General features: G+C 43.8%; 1 protein-coding gene across 1 annotated transcript in view; it reads left to right on the forward strand.

Moving 5' to 3' along the window:
• Positions 1-12,719, forward strand: part of KIF5C (kinesin family member 5C) — a 151,715-nt gene that overhangs the window by 85,079 nt on the left and 53,917 nt on the right. Inside the window, exon 11 of the mRNA XM_090279608.1 lies at positions 3,583-3,731. Within this exon, the coding sequence (XP_090135734.1) occupies positions 3,583-3,731 (149 nt within the window). The remainder of the gene's footprint in view (positions 1-3,582; positions 3,732-12,719) is intronic.

Below are 12,719 nucleotides of genomic sequence, written 5' to 3' on the forward strand. Positions count from 1 at the left end.
TAAGTGTGCAACTCAATATATTTTTGTAAGTGTATATACACATGAACCACCACTCATCTTAGAAATATCTCTCTTGCACCCTCCTAGTTAATGCCCAACTTTCCAGGGTAAGCACCATACTGACTTCTTTTAGCATAGATTACTGTTGCCTATCTTTGACCTTTATGTGAATAAAATCATCCAGTACTCTTTTGTATCTGGCTTCTTTTGTGCAATATTGTATCTTTGAAACTCAGTTAGGTGTAATAGTAGTTTTTTTTTTTAATAGTTATAGTATTCCACTGTAGGAATATAACGAGATATATATCCATTCTGTTGTTGATGGAGTTTGATTTGTTTTCATTTTGAGACTATTATAAATGCAGTTACTATGACATTGGTTGTCATATCTTTAGGTAAACAAATGTCATCTTTTCTGTTGGTGAGATATTGTGTTGGCAAAAAAATTTGTTTAGTTCTTTTGAGTGTTTTTGGCACTTTTTTTGTGAGGTGCCTGTTCAAATTTTTGCCCAGTTTTTCACTGCTTGTCTTCTTTTTTTCTTACTGATTTATAGTGGTTATTCTGGTTAAGTCCTTTTATGTATTGTGTATAACTTCTTCCACTTTGTTTTAACATTTTTACTGTTGACTTTTAATGAAGAGAGGTTTTTAAATTTTAATGCAGTCAGATTTATTTTTTCTTTTATATCCTATTTAAGAAATCTTTGCTTACTCCATGGTCTCAAAGAAGATATTCTCCTGTTTTCTTCTAGAGGCTTTATTTTACTTTCACATGTGTGTGTGGCCCATCTGGAACAGGTAAAGGTCATCACTCTAGCCAGTACCATATATTGAAAGGACCATCTTTCCTGCTGTACTTACTGTATGGGCACCTTTGTTGTAAATCAATTGACTATAGAGCTGAATGTGTTTCTGGATAATCCATTCTGTTTCTATTCCAAAGTTTCTGAAATTAGTTTTAATTACTGTGGTTTTATAATGTGTTGATATTCCATTTTCTAACTTTGTTCTTCAAAATTATCTTTGCTCTTCTTGACTTTTTTCATTTTTCTTGTAAACTTTAGAATCAGCTTATTATTTTTTATACCCACATTTAAACCTCCTGGGATTCTATTTGAGGCTATTTTAATTTTAGGAGAATTAACATCTTTCCCTCTCAATGTTGTCTGATTTATTCATATTCTATCTTTAGTGGCAAGAGAGGTATGAATGAATTCTGGGGCAATGGCATGGGACATGGTTTCCCACCAGCGTTCTGAGTTTCAAATAGGAGCTGGATTGTGTATCTTCCCTTCTCTCCTCTGGATTGTGTCTGTATTATCTCTGCTCTGCTCTGGGCCCTGGGGCAGTGACAGGTTTGGACAAGTACAGTGGTCTTCCAGTCAAGTTCGACAAGTGGTGAAGGAACATGGGCAGAAGGATAGAAAAGAGTAAGGTCGGGGTAGTAATTTCTTGGCTCTTTCCCGGTAGGGCCACTTTGGGTTGGTTGCGTCCCTAGACTAAAGGCTGTGACTGTTCCCAGTGGGCAGCCTTCTTTTAGCTCCCTCCCTCTGGCCTCCTTTAGTGTAAGGGTGGTGATGGCTGCCCCCATAGCTAATGTGGAGTATGCATCATCTTTTGTTATCTCCCAACACCCTTTCCATACCTTTGTTAAACTCTTCCCAAATCATATAATTTGAGTGGGCCATCTGATTCCTGCCAGGACCCTGGTTAGTACAGAAGTGGAACGAAAATAACTTCCTGGACAGCTGAAAAGAGCTTTGAAAATGACGACCAGTCACACCAGTGATAACCCTTCTGGGTCTGCTCACTGAAATGTACTTCTGGCTAAACCTACCTGAATATAGCAGCGAGTCTCTATTTCTCTCTTTCTGGTATCATTAGAAATTATCAAGAGACTCTTTATGACTTAAAAAGTAAGATTAGTAACCTCAAAGTGCACCCTTCAGTGTCCATAAGCATTTAAAGCTCTAGGTTATTTTCACTTTCTGACTCACTGAGTTGGTAATGGATGCCACAGTGTTTCTGTCTGAGAAGCATCCACAACACCGCGCGGGGACGTTCGGGGTGAGGTGAGAGTGTCAGCCTGGCACAGACTTTAAAGTGGCCGTATAGTTGCTGCTGTTTGAAAAATTAGTTGACTCACTTCTGGGGACAGCAGCCTCAAGCTACCATGAATGAGGGAGCATTATACTAATTCTTAAGTGGAGTCTCCCATTGAAATCATTTAACTCCTCTTTTGACAGTTGGGTTATTTAGGTGTTTGCTTTAGGAATTAATTTTTGGAATGACATCTGTAATGCTGGTGAGGACTGCTGAACTTCCTTCACCAAAATAGAAATCCCGTCCAAAATGTCATTTGGTGACAGCAGTAATTAACCTGAATCATACGTCAGGTAGCGCTAGCAAATATGACAGTGAGAGAACTAGTGGGGGTTTAAAACGAAAAAGTCAACAGCAGATAATAAAACAGGATATCACACACTTTAAATGAAGTTTTTACCTTCTGAAAAGAAAGTACTAAGTGCGATTCTGCCATGGTCAGTTTACTTTCTAATTTGACACGTCCGCTTCTGTGCTCATCTCTGCGCGTCACTAGTTGTGTGCTTTGTTGTGGGCAGAAGCCGGGACTGCCATCGCCTTTGCTCTCACCAGCTGCTCCCCTGAGTTACTGTCCAAACATCCACTGTGGCATCAGCCCCAGCCCCCACCAGCCTGTGCCCTAGGAGGTCACTCCGTCCCTGTGCTAGAAACGGCAGATTGCTGGCTTTTAGACAAGTTTGTCTCACGTGTTATTTTGAAAAATTGTTCTAAACTGAGAGACATAAATAAAAGTCGATTTCTGGCTTTTCTTGAGAAATGGGATGACCTGAGGACCGTGGCCCTCCATCCCTCTGTGGTAAAAATCGGCTGTGATGGGAGGGTGAGGGGTGAGGGGGTCATGTGCTCAGCAGGGAGCCATGGTTTCACCTGGCCAGGCCAGCCTCACGGGGTTCATGCCCCGCCTGGCCCAGGAGGCGTATGTGTTCAGCACATCAGGGATGACTCCGATAGTGTAAGAGAAAGGGTTGATTGTATTATTTCAGTCTGTATGTTATGGGCAGGAGAACCTGTAAGCTCTGAGCAGCCAGAGACCTTGCCTCATTTGTCTTGGTATATGCTGTGTTTCATAAATGTTAATTGAATTGAAAGGGAACTCTGTTTAGGAAGAGGAATCTGGAAGTGATGTGAAGATGCCTAAAGGAGAATATTGAATATTTGAAAAAGGCTATAACCATAAGTCAGGCCTGAGAACACAGATCAAGATGGAGGTGGTGAATAGAGAAAGAGGTGCCTCTGAGAGACAGTTTGAATGAAAATCCATTGGATTTAGAGGTAAAGGAGAAAACAAAAAGGTGGTCTGGAGTCTTAGGAGTAAGCAGTGCCATCAACACAGAGAAGGGGAGGAGGTGGTGGGTTAAGAGTCACAGGGTCCCTCTGGCTCCCCCAGTCCCAATCTTCTGATGTGAAAAGAATATATTTGTGATTTAGCTAATGCTAATAGGTGATCTCAGAATCTTTCCCTTCTATTTTTAACCCCAGGGCTAAGACTATCAAGAATACAGTCTCTGTGAACCTGGAACTGACAGCGGAAGAATGGAAGAAGAAATATGAAAAAGAGAAAGAGAAAAACAAGACTTTGAAGAATGTTATCCAGCATCTGGAGGTGGAGCTAAACAGATGGAGAAATGGTGAGGAAGGATGGAGAGGAGGAGTGAGGCGCGGGTGCCTGCTCCCTTTTTTTACGACTGCCGGCATCCCGGGACGCTAAGAAAGGGGGTGAGGGGGAGCGCGGACCTGCTTGCAACAGCTGTGTGAGCAAGCAGAGGTTTTCTTGTTTCCTAGCGCAGCTCCCCACCTCCACCCGTCACTTGTCTGACATCCATTCTTCGTGTGGGAAAGTGACTATTTACAAGATTCCTTAATCTATTTCCTGTGAGGTGCCCCTCTATCTGTTACTGTAATTCATTCTCTGGAAGCCATGTGTGAAGGTTAGGGGCAGTGCCTAAGACTTTGTGGTTCAGATCACTAGGATTAAATGAAAAATGTCATTCTCTCCTTTGCAAGCTTATAATTGACTTGAGATTTAAAGTCACCTCTGATAAATATTTGCTTTTTTCTTTCTCCCCCAACTCCTCTTCATGCTCTGCTTCTACCGAGCCAGAAATAGAGGGCTCCTGCAGAAGCTTGGTACTAAAACGGAGTCTGAAAGTCTTGTTTCGTGACTAGTTTTTCTTTTTTGCCCAGACATTCTCTTTGATTTGTTCTACTCAAAGGACATATCTCAGAGAGCTGACATGCAGTGGGTGGGTGGGTTGTGGGTGAGGCGTTGAAGAGGGGTTTCCAGATCTAAGTGCAGACAGATTATTTCAGTGGTGTTAGCATTGGGATGGAAGTCACAAGGTAGAAGTCTTTCTTTTTTTTTTAAACTGCATTAAGGCAGGCTGGTATGCATATAGGGGGATAGTGGAGAGTTGGAGATTGTACTTCAGATCTTTGCTACCATGTTCAGTATTTGTTTCAGGAGCAGCAGCAGACCTCAGTGCTGGGTAAGTGCAGGAGCCTGGAGGCTTCTGTGCAGGACCAGGAGTAACCTACCTGTTTGTGACTGCAGAGTTAGCCGCAGACAGTCTTGTGGTTACATTTGCCACTGCTTTTTGCTAGGAAGGGCAGGGTGTCAGTGAGCTACTGTTCAACTGAAAAGCAATTACATGACAGACCAGGATTCAAAAGAGGCTCAGGAAATGGCCTAGTAGCCTAAATAACACGATTCTTTTCTTTTTGGGAGATTTTCTAGCTGCATATGCGTTTTGAAAGCTGCTAGAATAATTGAATAACTCAGCACCTGGGGCTGGTGGATGATTCCTTGTGATTTGGCAGGAGAAGGAGAGCGGGGAGGGATGCTTGGCAAAGCAGGGAGCGGCCATATGAAATTTTGTTCTATTTCTGGGATCCTCTTGGGTCAGTTCTCTGCTGGGCGACTGGAACATTCAGTAAAGCCTTTTGGTAAAGGGAGGGAGGACTGGCCTTGGAGATACTGTGGAGTGGGCAGCTAACCTTGTTCTTTCAGTTCTTTCCTGTCTCTTGCCAAGCCCTAACCTTTCAGTTCTCCCTCCCTCTATCAGTGGTCTCTGTTCTCTGGGTCTGGCCACTCCCCTGTTCACCTGACTCACACAGGCCTGGCGTCTCTTTCGAGCACTCTCCCCTGCTCCTGGACTTTGCACTTGGACTCATTTTAACTGTTTGTCTCACTATCTTGCAAATATGCTCAGAAATTTACTGTTGTCCATGACGTATGGGGTGAGATCCTATGTATCTTCTTTTTAAGTTCCTTAATTTGGGGAAACTAACGTGTGATTTCTGGCTCATGATGGACCTCCATAAATGTACGCTCAGGAAACATAATGCATACTGTAGATTAAAGGGTGAGCAGCTGGACATGGTTCTGCCTTCACGAGCTTACAGTCGGGAGCAGAGGCAGACTGCAGCCAGAATCAATAAATGGGTGATGGCGGTCTGTGCTGCATGCCAAAAGGGAAAATGTGAGGTGCTAAAAGTTATTACAGCAGGGGCCCCTGACCTTGACCAAGAAGTCAGTGAAGGTTTCCCCCAATAAGCCAAAGAGGGAATCAGATCTGAGAGAAACAGGGCATTCAGTCAGGTGAAATAGGAGGTACAAGGTAGAAGTCCGGGTGGAGTGCAGGCAGCCATGTCTACAATGTCCCTGATGGGTGGGAGCAGGGTGGCCACTGTGGAGCGCTGAGGCGGGGGAGCACTGGCTTGAGATGGGTGGGAGGAGTAGGCAGGCCTGCCCTGTGCAGAGCTGTGCAGTTCTTGTTCAGGGTTTTGGTCATTATTTTGGAAGCAGTGAGAAGCCATTCAGGGATTTTAAGCTGCAGATCATATGATAAGACTTGCATTTTTGAAGATCCATTGATTGTGTTGGAGAATGGACTGGAGACGGTGGGAGGAGGGCCAGGAACTAGGGTTGTCCTCCAGGGGTGAGATTTCAGTAGCTGGATTGAAGGACAGGGCATAGGAAAGAGAGAGGTATTTGGGAGGCGAAGTCAGCGTGGCTTAGTGAAGAGCTGGCTCTGGGGAAAGAGTGTGTCAAGTCTCTGGCGTGCTGAGTTGGGTGGAGGGCAGACCCATGCACTGGGAAAGGAAGCACCAGAGAAGAACCAGGCTGGCGACAAGGGGGATGAGCAGGGGACAGTGGGGTGCCTGCTGAACATTCCATGTGAAAATATCAAATAAGAAGTTACGTCTGAGGGGAGCTACCTGAACTAGAGGGAGAAATTTAAGGCATAGGTAGGGGTGAGGTCCCCATGGACCACAGAGAAAATAGGGAAGAAGAGAAGGGGGAGACGCCCACCTCCTGTTACCACATAATCACTGAGTGACCAGTGGGAGTGCTGGTGGGAGGAGGGAGGTCCGCAGAGCTCTCCTTTCCTTCCAAGCTAACATACACATTTTAAAGGTGATTTTTCTGGAAGCCAAAGTTTTTGAATGTAGAAAACCAACTCTAGTGATATAAATTTCAGGTTGGTGGAGTAGTCCTTTGACCAGCTGTGAGTAAAAGTCTATTTCAAGAATTAGCTAGACATCACACATGCAGCAAAAAGCCCAGGCTTTTTGTTATAATCCTAGGCTGGGTGTTTAATCCTCAGGTAGCCTTTGTGGTTTTGACAGGTTTAGAAGACTCTCCCGAGATGACTATGTCCCTAGTAGAGCTGGGACCTGGACAGAGGGAGCTTGGCCCCTAAGTTCATTCTCTGTCCGTTGTCTCTGCAGACTGCACTTAGTCCTAGTGGTTTGTTTAAGCCCATTAGATGGGACCACACCAGAAAAGAAGGGGACTTCAGCAGTATCTCTGTGCATCAGTTCTAATTCCTTACAGTCATGAGAGCATGGCTGGTTTATGTTAACTAGAGGACTGGAAGTTTGATAGGTGGAGTGCCTTCCACTAAAATCAAAGCGACAAGATAGTTCCAACATTCTTTTGAAATTTGACATACACATTGGTTCTAAACTTGTAGGAGGCAGCTACTCAGTTCACCTCAATGATTCCTGGGTATTGATATTTCCACACTGCGGTCTGGACATGTTAAAAGAGCATGTCAGTAATATGTGCTTTTCTCTGGGAAAGAGATTTCTTTCCTTGCATGGTATGTTTATAATTTAAAAGTTTGGCTGCTCTGCTGTACACCAGCTGTGGGAAGGCAAGTGAGATGCAGTGTAGTAGGAAAACATGTATATGTGTGTGCAGGTGTGTGCTTTTTCTATAGGCTGAGGTAGGATTACAAAGGAGTAGGAAAGGTAAAATAATATGATGCCCCAACAGCAAATTGGGTCCAGGCAGATAATGTAAGGGGCCTGCACCACAGGAGATAGCATTCTCCATACAGAGTCACTCAAAAGTTGGGAAATATGCCCCGGCTGGTGTGGCTCAGTGGATTGAGTGCCATCTTATGAACCAAAGGGTCACCGGTTTGATTCCCAGTCAGGGCACGTACCCGGGTTATGCGCCAGGTCCTCAGTTGGAGTTGTGTGAGAAGCAACTACACACTGGTATTTCTTTCCCTCCCTTCCCCTCTCCCTAAAAATAAATAAAATCTTTATTAAAAAGTTGTGAAATACTATCCCTGTTACGTGCCAATAGGCTACACTGCCCCCGCTCTCCAGTATCTCCAACCCCTCGTAGCTTAATGGGCTATGTCAGAACTCAAGCCTGGCAGTTTTCTCCTCTGGGCAGAGAAGACTATGGATTCTCAGAATATGGCCTGTGACTGCACCAAGCCGTAATTCATTTCTGCCCTTGCCGTTAAGGCAAGGTGGCTCAGCGCATGTGCATGGCGGCTTCAGGGGAGGCCACACCTTGTTTTTTTGAAGATGGAATGAACAGAGCCACTCCCTCTCCTGGTGCTATTCGCCACTGGGCCAGTGAGGGTCCCTGGGATGCAGGCAACAGGAATTGACCCTGTCCAGCTTAAACAGAAAGAGAAAGCATTAGAAAGCTATGGCGGACTCTCAGAACCCAAAGAACAACCGAGGCCCAGTCTCAGACAGTGCAGCTGGGGCTGCTCCAGAGACACAGGCAACGGGGAAAAATTGACCGGGCTCGAGAAGGGGCACACGTGGAGTGAATCCCTATGCGTGTTTGCCTCACCCTTGCATCGTGTTATGTTTGAGACCCAGAGACCCAAGAGAGAAGGGGGATCAGCGCTGGGTGTGTGCTTTGCCTGGGGAAGGCAAGGACCCTGGTGTGTTGTCTGTCTCAGGCTGTGCTCGTTGGGGGGCGCTAATTCCTCACAAGGAAGTCGAGGCACTTTTAAGAGAATGGGTGTTTGGTGGCTGAATAACAGCACATGTCCACCACTGTCTGCTAGTGACATCTTGTGGGTGGAAACCTAGCGACAGTCTTCCTTAGAATCTGAAGGCTCTGGTGGCAACTTTAGCCTTATGGAAATTTATTCAGCCTACTGGCTTAAGGACAGGTAGATAGAGTGGGCCATTGTGAGAAATAATGTTTTTTTTCCAGTTCCGTTGTTTGTTGATCATGTGTGTGGAAAGGACTCGAGCAACCCTAGAAATGGGGACAGATTTAGGTAGTAGGTCTTAGAGTGAATTACGGCTCCTGCTTCCCCAGCCCATCGAGAAGACCGTGTACAACGTGAGGCAGGATTGAGGGATGGGTGGGTGGGTGGGGGGCGGGCACGGCGCTCAGGGGCTGGCTGGGTCCGTAGTGTCCTGTTGCCGCCAGGGTAGCTTTCGCACAGGCCCTCTTCCCTGATGCGCCTGAGTTTTGCCCTTTGAAAAATGATAACTTAGGGCTTAAGTCAGAAAAGAGGCCCTGAATATCCAGGTGTCAGAAAGTCAGGGAAACGACCTGACACTGTGGCGTAACTGCAGTGTCTCTTGAGTAAAATATAGCATTTAAATAACAGAGGCGATGGAGACTTATCCCATCTGCTGAAGTCATGCAACAAAATTATTTCATCACAGGCTGAGGAGGCATGGAAAAATTAGCAATCACTCCAGCAGATTTGTTCTCCAGATTTAAAACCTGCCAGGCCAGCAGGCTTGATTCCCTAAGAAGCTAAATCTGTAACCTTGGGTCTGACTGGGGCTTTGTGGGACTGGAGCACAATTTACTCTTTTAGCATTAAATATATAGAGGTTACCCCCTCCCCCTTGGGTTCGTGATTACTACAGTAAATGCTAGGAAGTTAGCATTTCATTTGAGAGAGCTAATTTGTTAGACTCTCTTGCTTCTTTTGAGAGCACAACCAAACACAGATAGAAATCCCGACGGCTAGGAGAACGTGGCCTATTCAAGAAGTCAGGAATGTAAAGAGGGTGCAGAGTACCGAGTGACCAATTTATTAGAAAATTACTCTAGAAGGGGTTAGAGAATGTCTTAAGCTGCTTACAATATTTTTAGGAACTAGGGTGAAAGATGCTATTTGCGTGCAAAATAATCCCATAAAGGAATGATTTTTTTTAAACTTCACATTTATGTAATGACATCTTGTAGCCAGCTGCTCTTACCCATCTGGCAATTTAAAGATTTCCTTTCAGTTTCTTTGATATAGAAATTACCTACCATTAGGTCTGCCACTGGGTCTGTTTAATTGGTATTAAAAGAAAGCACCCCCTTTGCCAGATCTGCTGTGGTTTCTGGCGGAAGCTGTGAGTGACCAGCAAGTCTCCGCCCTGGAGTTGCAGGGAGAATGCAATTACCTTCCTATGTCCTCCAGAGGCTTTAGGGACTCAACTTATGAAAAGGATAACTAGCTCGTTGCTATGTCATGTGTGAAATTTTAATGAATTACTGGCGGTCTATTGGTTTTCTTTCTTTTTTTATTTGAGTGAACACAAACCAAAAAGCCCGTTTTAGAGTTTTTAACTAATAGCCCTAACGAGAATTTCTGATTAGTCTGTCATTCTTGTTCATTGCAATTTGATAGATTTCTACTTTTTGTAGAAATGTTATTTATGCCCTCTGGGGGTTTTCATTTTATAATTAAAATGCTCTGCAAACCTTATAGGTGTGCTCCATGTGAACGCTCCTCTGTACACACAAATCTTTTTAGTCCTTAAAGGTAATTACAACCGACAATAGGAAATGCCAGAACGCTTATTCAAAGGAAAGGTTTCTAGTTAGGGGGGAGCATCTAGAAAATTAGATGTTTTACAATATTACAAACTTTCCTTCTAGACAGCAGGTATGAAGCCTAGGGGGGATACACTAGGAGAAATTTGCTTTTAATGCAAAGAAGGAGAATAAAAATATATACTAATCTTCATTTGGTGATCCTTTTCTGTTCCCTCATACCCAGGTTTTAGGGCATTATTTCTCTGGGTTTGTTTGCAGCTGTCTTCCTTGTTATGATCAGTTATTCCGTAATCACCTCGTGGGGGCTTCTCAAGAGATTCAGCCTGCAGTGCAGGGAATATTCTCGATTAAAGTGGTGAGATTGCCATGGAGACAGATTGCCTAGTGTCAGGTCGTGCATAGTGTTGGGAATTTACAATCCCCAGGCGTGTTTGTGAGCTGGACAGTGTAGTTACCAGGGACGCTTCTGGAAGTCATTTTCTCGGTCCTTTGAAGGGCAGCAGTGTCTGGGAAAGCCAGCCCCTTGGTTCCTCTCGGGGCAGGGGCTGTGTCCTCCCCCAGAAGCCTGCCGCTTTTGTTCCTGCGTGTTGCCGCTTTGTTTTTCTTGGCCTGAACGGTTGCTGCAAAAAATTATCCTGACTGCCTGACCTTTATTTAGAATGTAAACTGGAAGAGCTCGTTGTTTCGATGTAGCTTGTGGGGGACATGTTGATGCTCTGATTCAGAGACTTCTTCAAGAGAAACCAGGTTTCAAATATTGTCTTAATAAAAGTAAATCTGAAAGGGGCTTGCATAGCCATATTGTGTTTTATCGTTGAGAGTGAACTCTAACCACAAAGGTATTGTGAAGGTCCCAGAAACACTAATGTCAGAATAAGTAAAAATAATAATTTATCTGCAAAGCCTGGAAAAAGTTCACCATTTGTCAAAGAGAGGAGGACTGAAGAGATGGACTTCAAACAATAATAACCCTTTGTGTTTTTTCCATATACTATTTTAAATGTTCTTTAGAACAAAGGCATTATTATTTCCTCTCCTTTATAAAAAAGCAAACCAAGAGGTTAAGCAGGCGGTGGGCTTGTGATTGATTAGATCTGTGAAAGGAGCCGTGGGGCTCAGTGCCCGCCACAGCACCGGAAACGTTCATGCAGTCTGTGCCTCCTGTCATCGTTGCTAGCTTGCTGAACCTCCCTCGTCTGGGGCAACCCTGGCACTTGGTGTTGCTGTAATTCCTCAGTGGGAGAAGAGAGCAGCTTTAGGGGGAGTGAAACCTATGACTTGGGTTAGAGCAGGTTCCTTGCCACTGGGTTATGGGGTTTTATTCCTGCTCCTGCCTATCTGGATAAACTGAAACATGCCCTGGGTAGCTCCTTAGCTCGCACAAGCCTCATGATATCACTGCCTCTGGCCATTTGTAACCCAAGAATACAGGGGATCTAAATGTTTTTGCATCTTACCTCTAGACTTGGGGTGAGTTGGCCTCTGGATAATATGACTGTATTCTGGCTGGGTTATGGTCTAGCACAGCTAAGAATTTCACCATCATGCTTAAGCTGGAAGATCAAACTCATATTGCACTAGATTGCATATTCACAAATTTCATAAGCTAGGGACTGAAAAATTAGAGATATGGTCATGGTCCAAGCAGAGATAGGACATTTATGAAGTGTTAGTGGTGAATTTGTCTGGAGAAGGAACAGTATTGGGAGGTGAGGTTAAGGAGGAATTTCAAGTTTTAGTATATAGTCTGTGATAAGGAAAAGATGTATATGTGTGTATATGTGATATATATTTTTTAAAGCAAAAAAATGTGTACATATATATATATATTTTTTAAGCAAAAAAAAAATCTTTAAGAACTAGGACATGGTACTGCTTTTATGGTCCAGGGAATTAGCAGGCTATAGAGAATATAAATCCTTTAATTGGGTGGAACTCAGTCTGTTCACTAAGGTTGTCGATAGATGTTTTAAACTAGGAATGGAAACTGAATGAAACAATGATTTGGTTCAGGTTCAGTTCAAAGGCTACTCTGATATTCTGGTTTTGTTTCAGGTCAATAATTTTAGAAAAGCATTTGAGCACAGTACAGTCTAGTTGAGCTTTAGAAGGAAAAAGTGTTGGCTCAATTTTATATTCAGCAAAGTAACAGTTTATTCCACCTTTTGCTTCAAGTTTCTGCTTGAAACGGAATTGTGATACAAAAGTGAAATCATTGGGTGTTAATTTTATTTGATATGAAGGCAATTCGTAATTATCAAGTTTGACAATCTTAAGCAGCAAAGCTAACCCATCACAAATTGTTTTGTTTATATTGAGATAAATATAAACAGTGCTCAGAGGCGTTTCTCACAGCATGATACATACTGCTAATGAAGCCGCAGGTTAGGACCTCAGGTCTGTCGGTTTGTTTGTTCGTTTAGTTGAGGACTTTCCTCTGTCTCAGAGCAGTTTTCCTGGGAAGTTTCCACAAAATGCATTTTATGGGCTAAGTGGAGAGAGGTTGGATAGTTATAGCCACTAACTGATTGTAACAAGCTGAGTGTGAAGTTGGTGGTAA

Source organism: Furipterus horrens, unplaced genomic scaffold (genome assembly GCF_987537825.1).
Source record: "Furipterus horrens unplaced genomic scaffold, mFurHor1.1.pri manual_scaffold_1, whole genome shotgun sequence".
Taxonomy (NCBI): Eukaryota; Metazoa; Chordata; class Mammalia; order Chiroptera; family Furipteridae; genus Furipterus; species Furipterus horrens.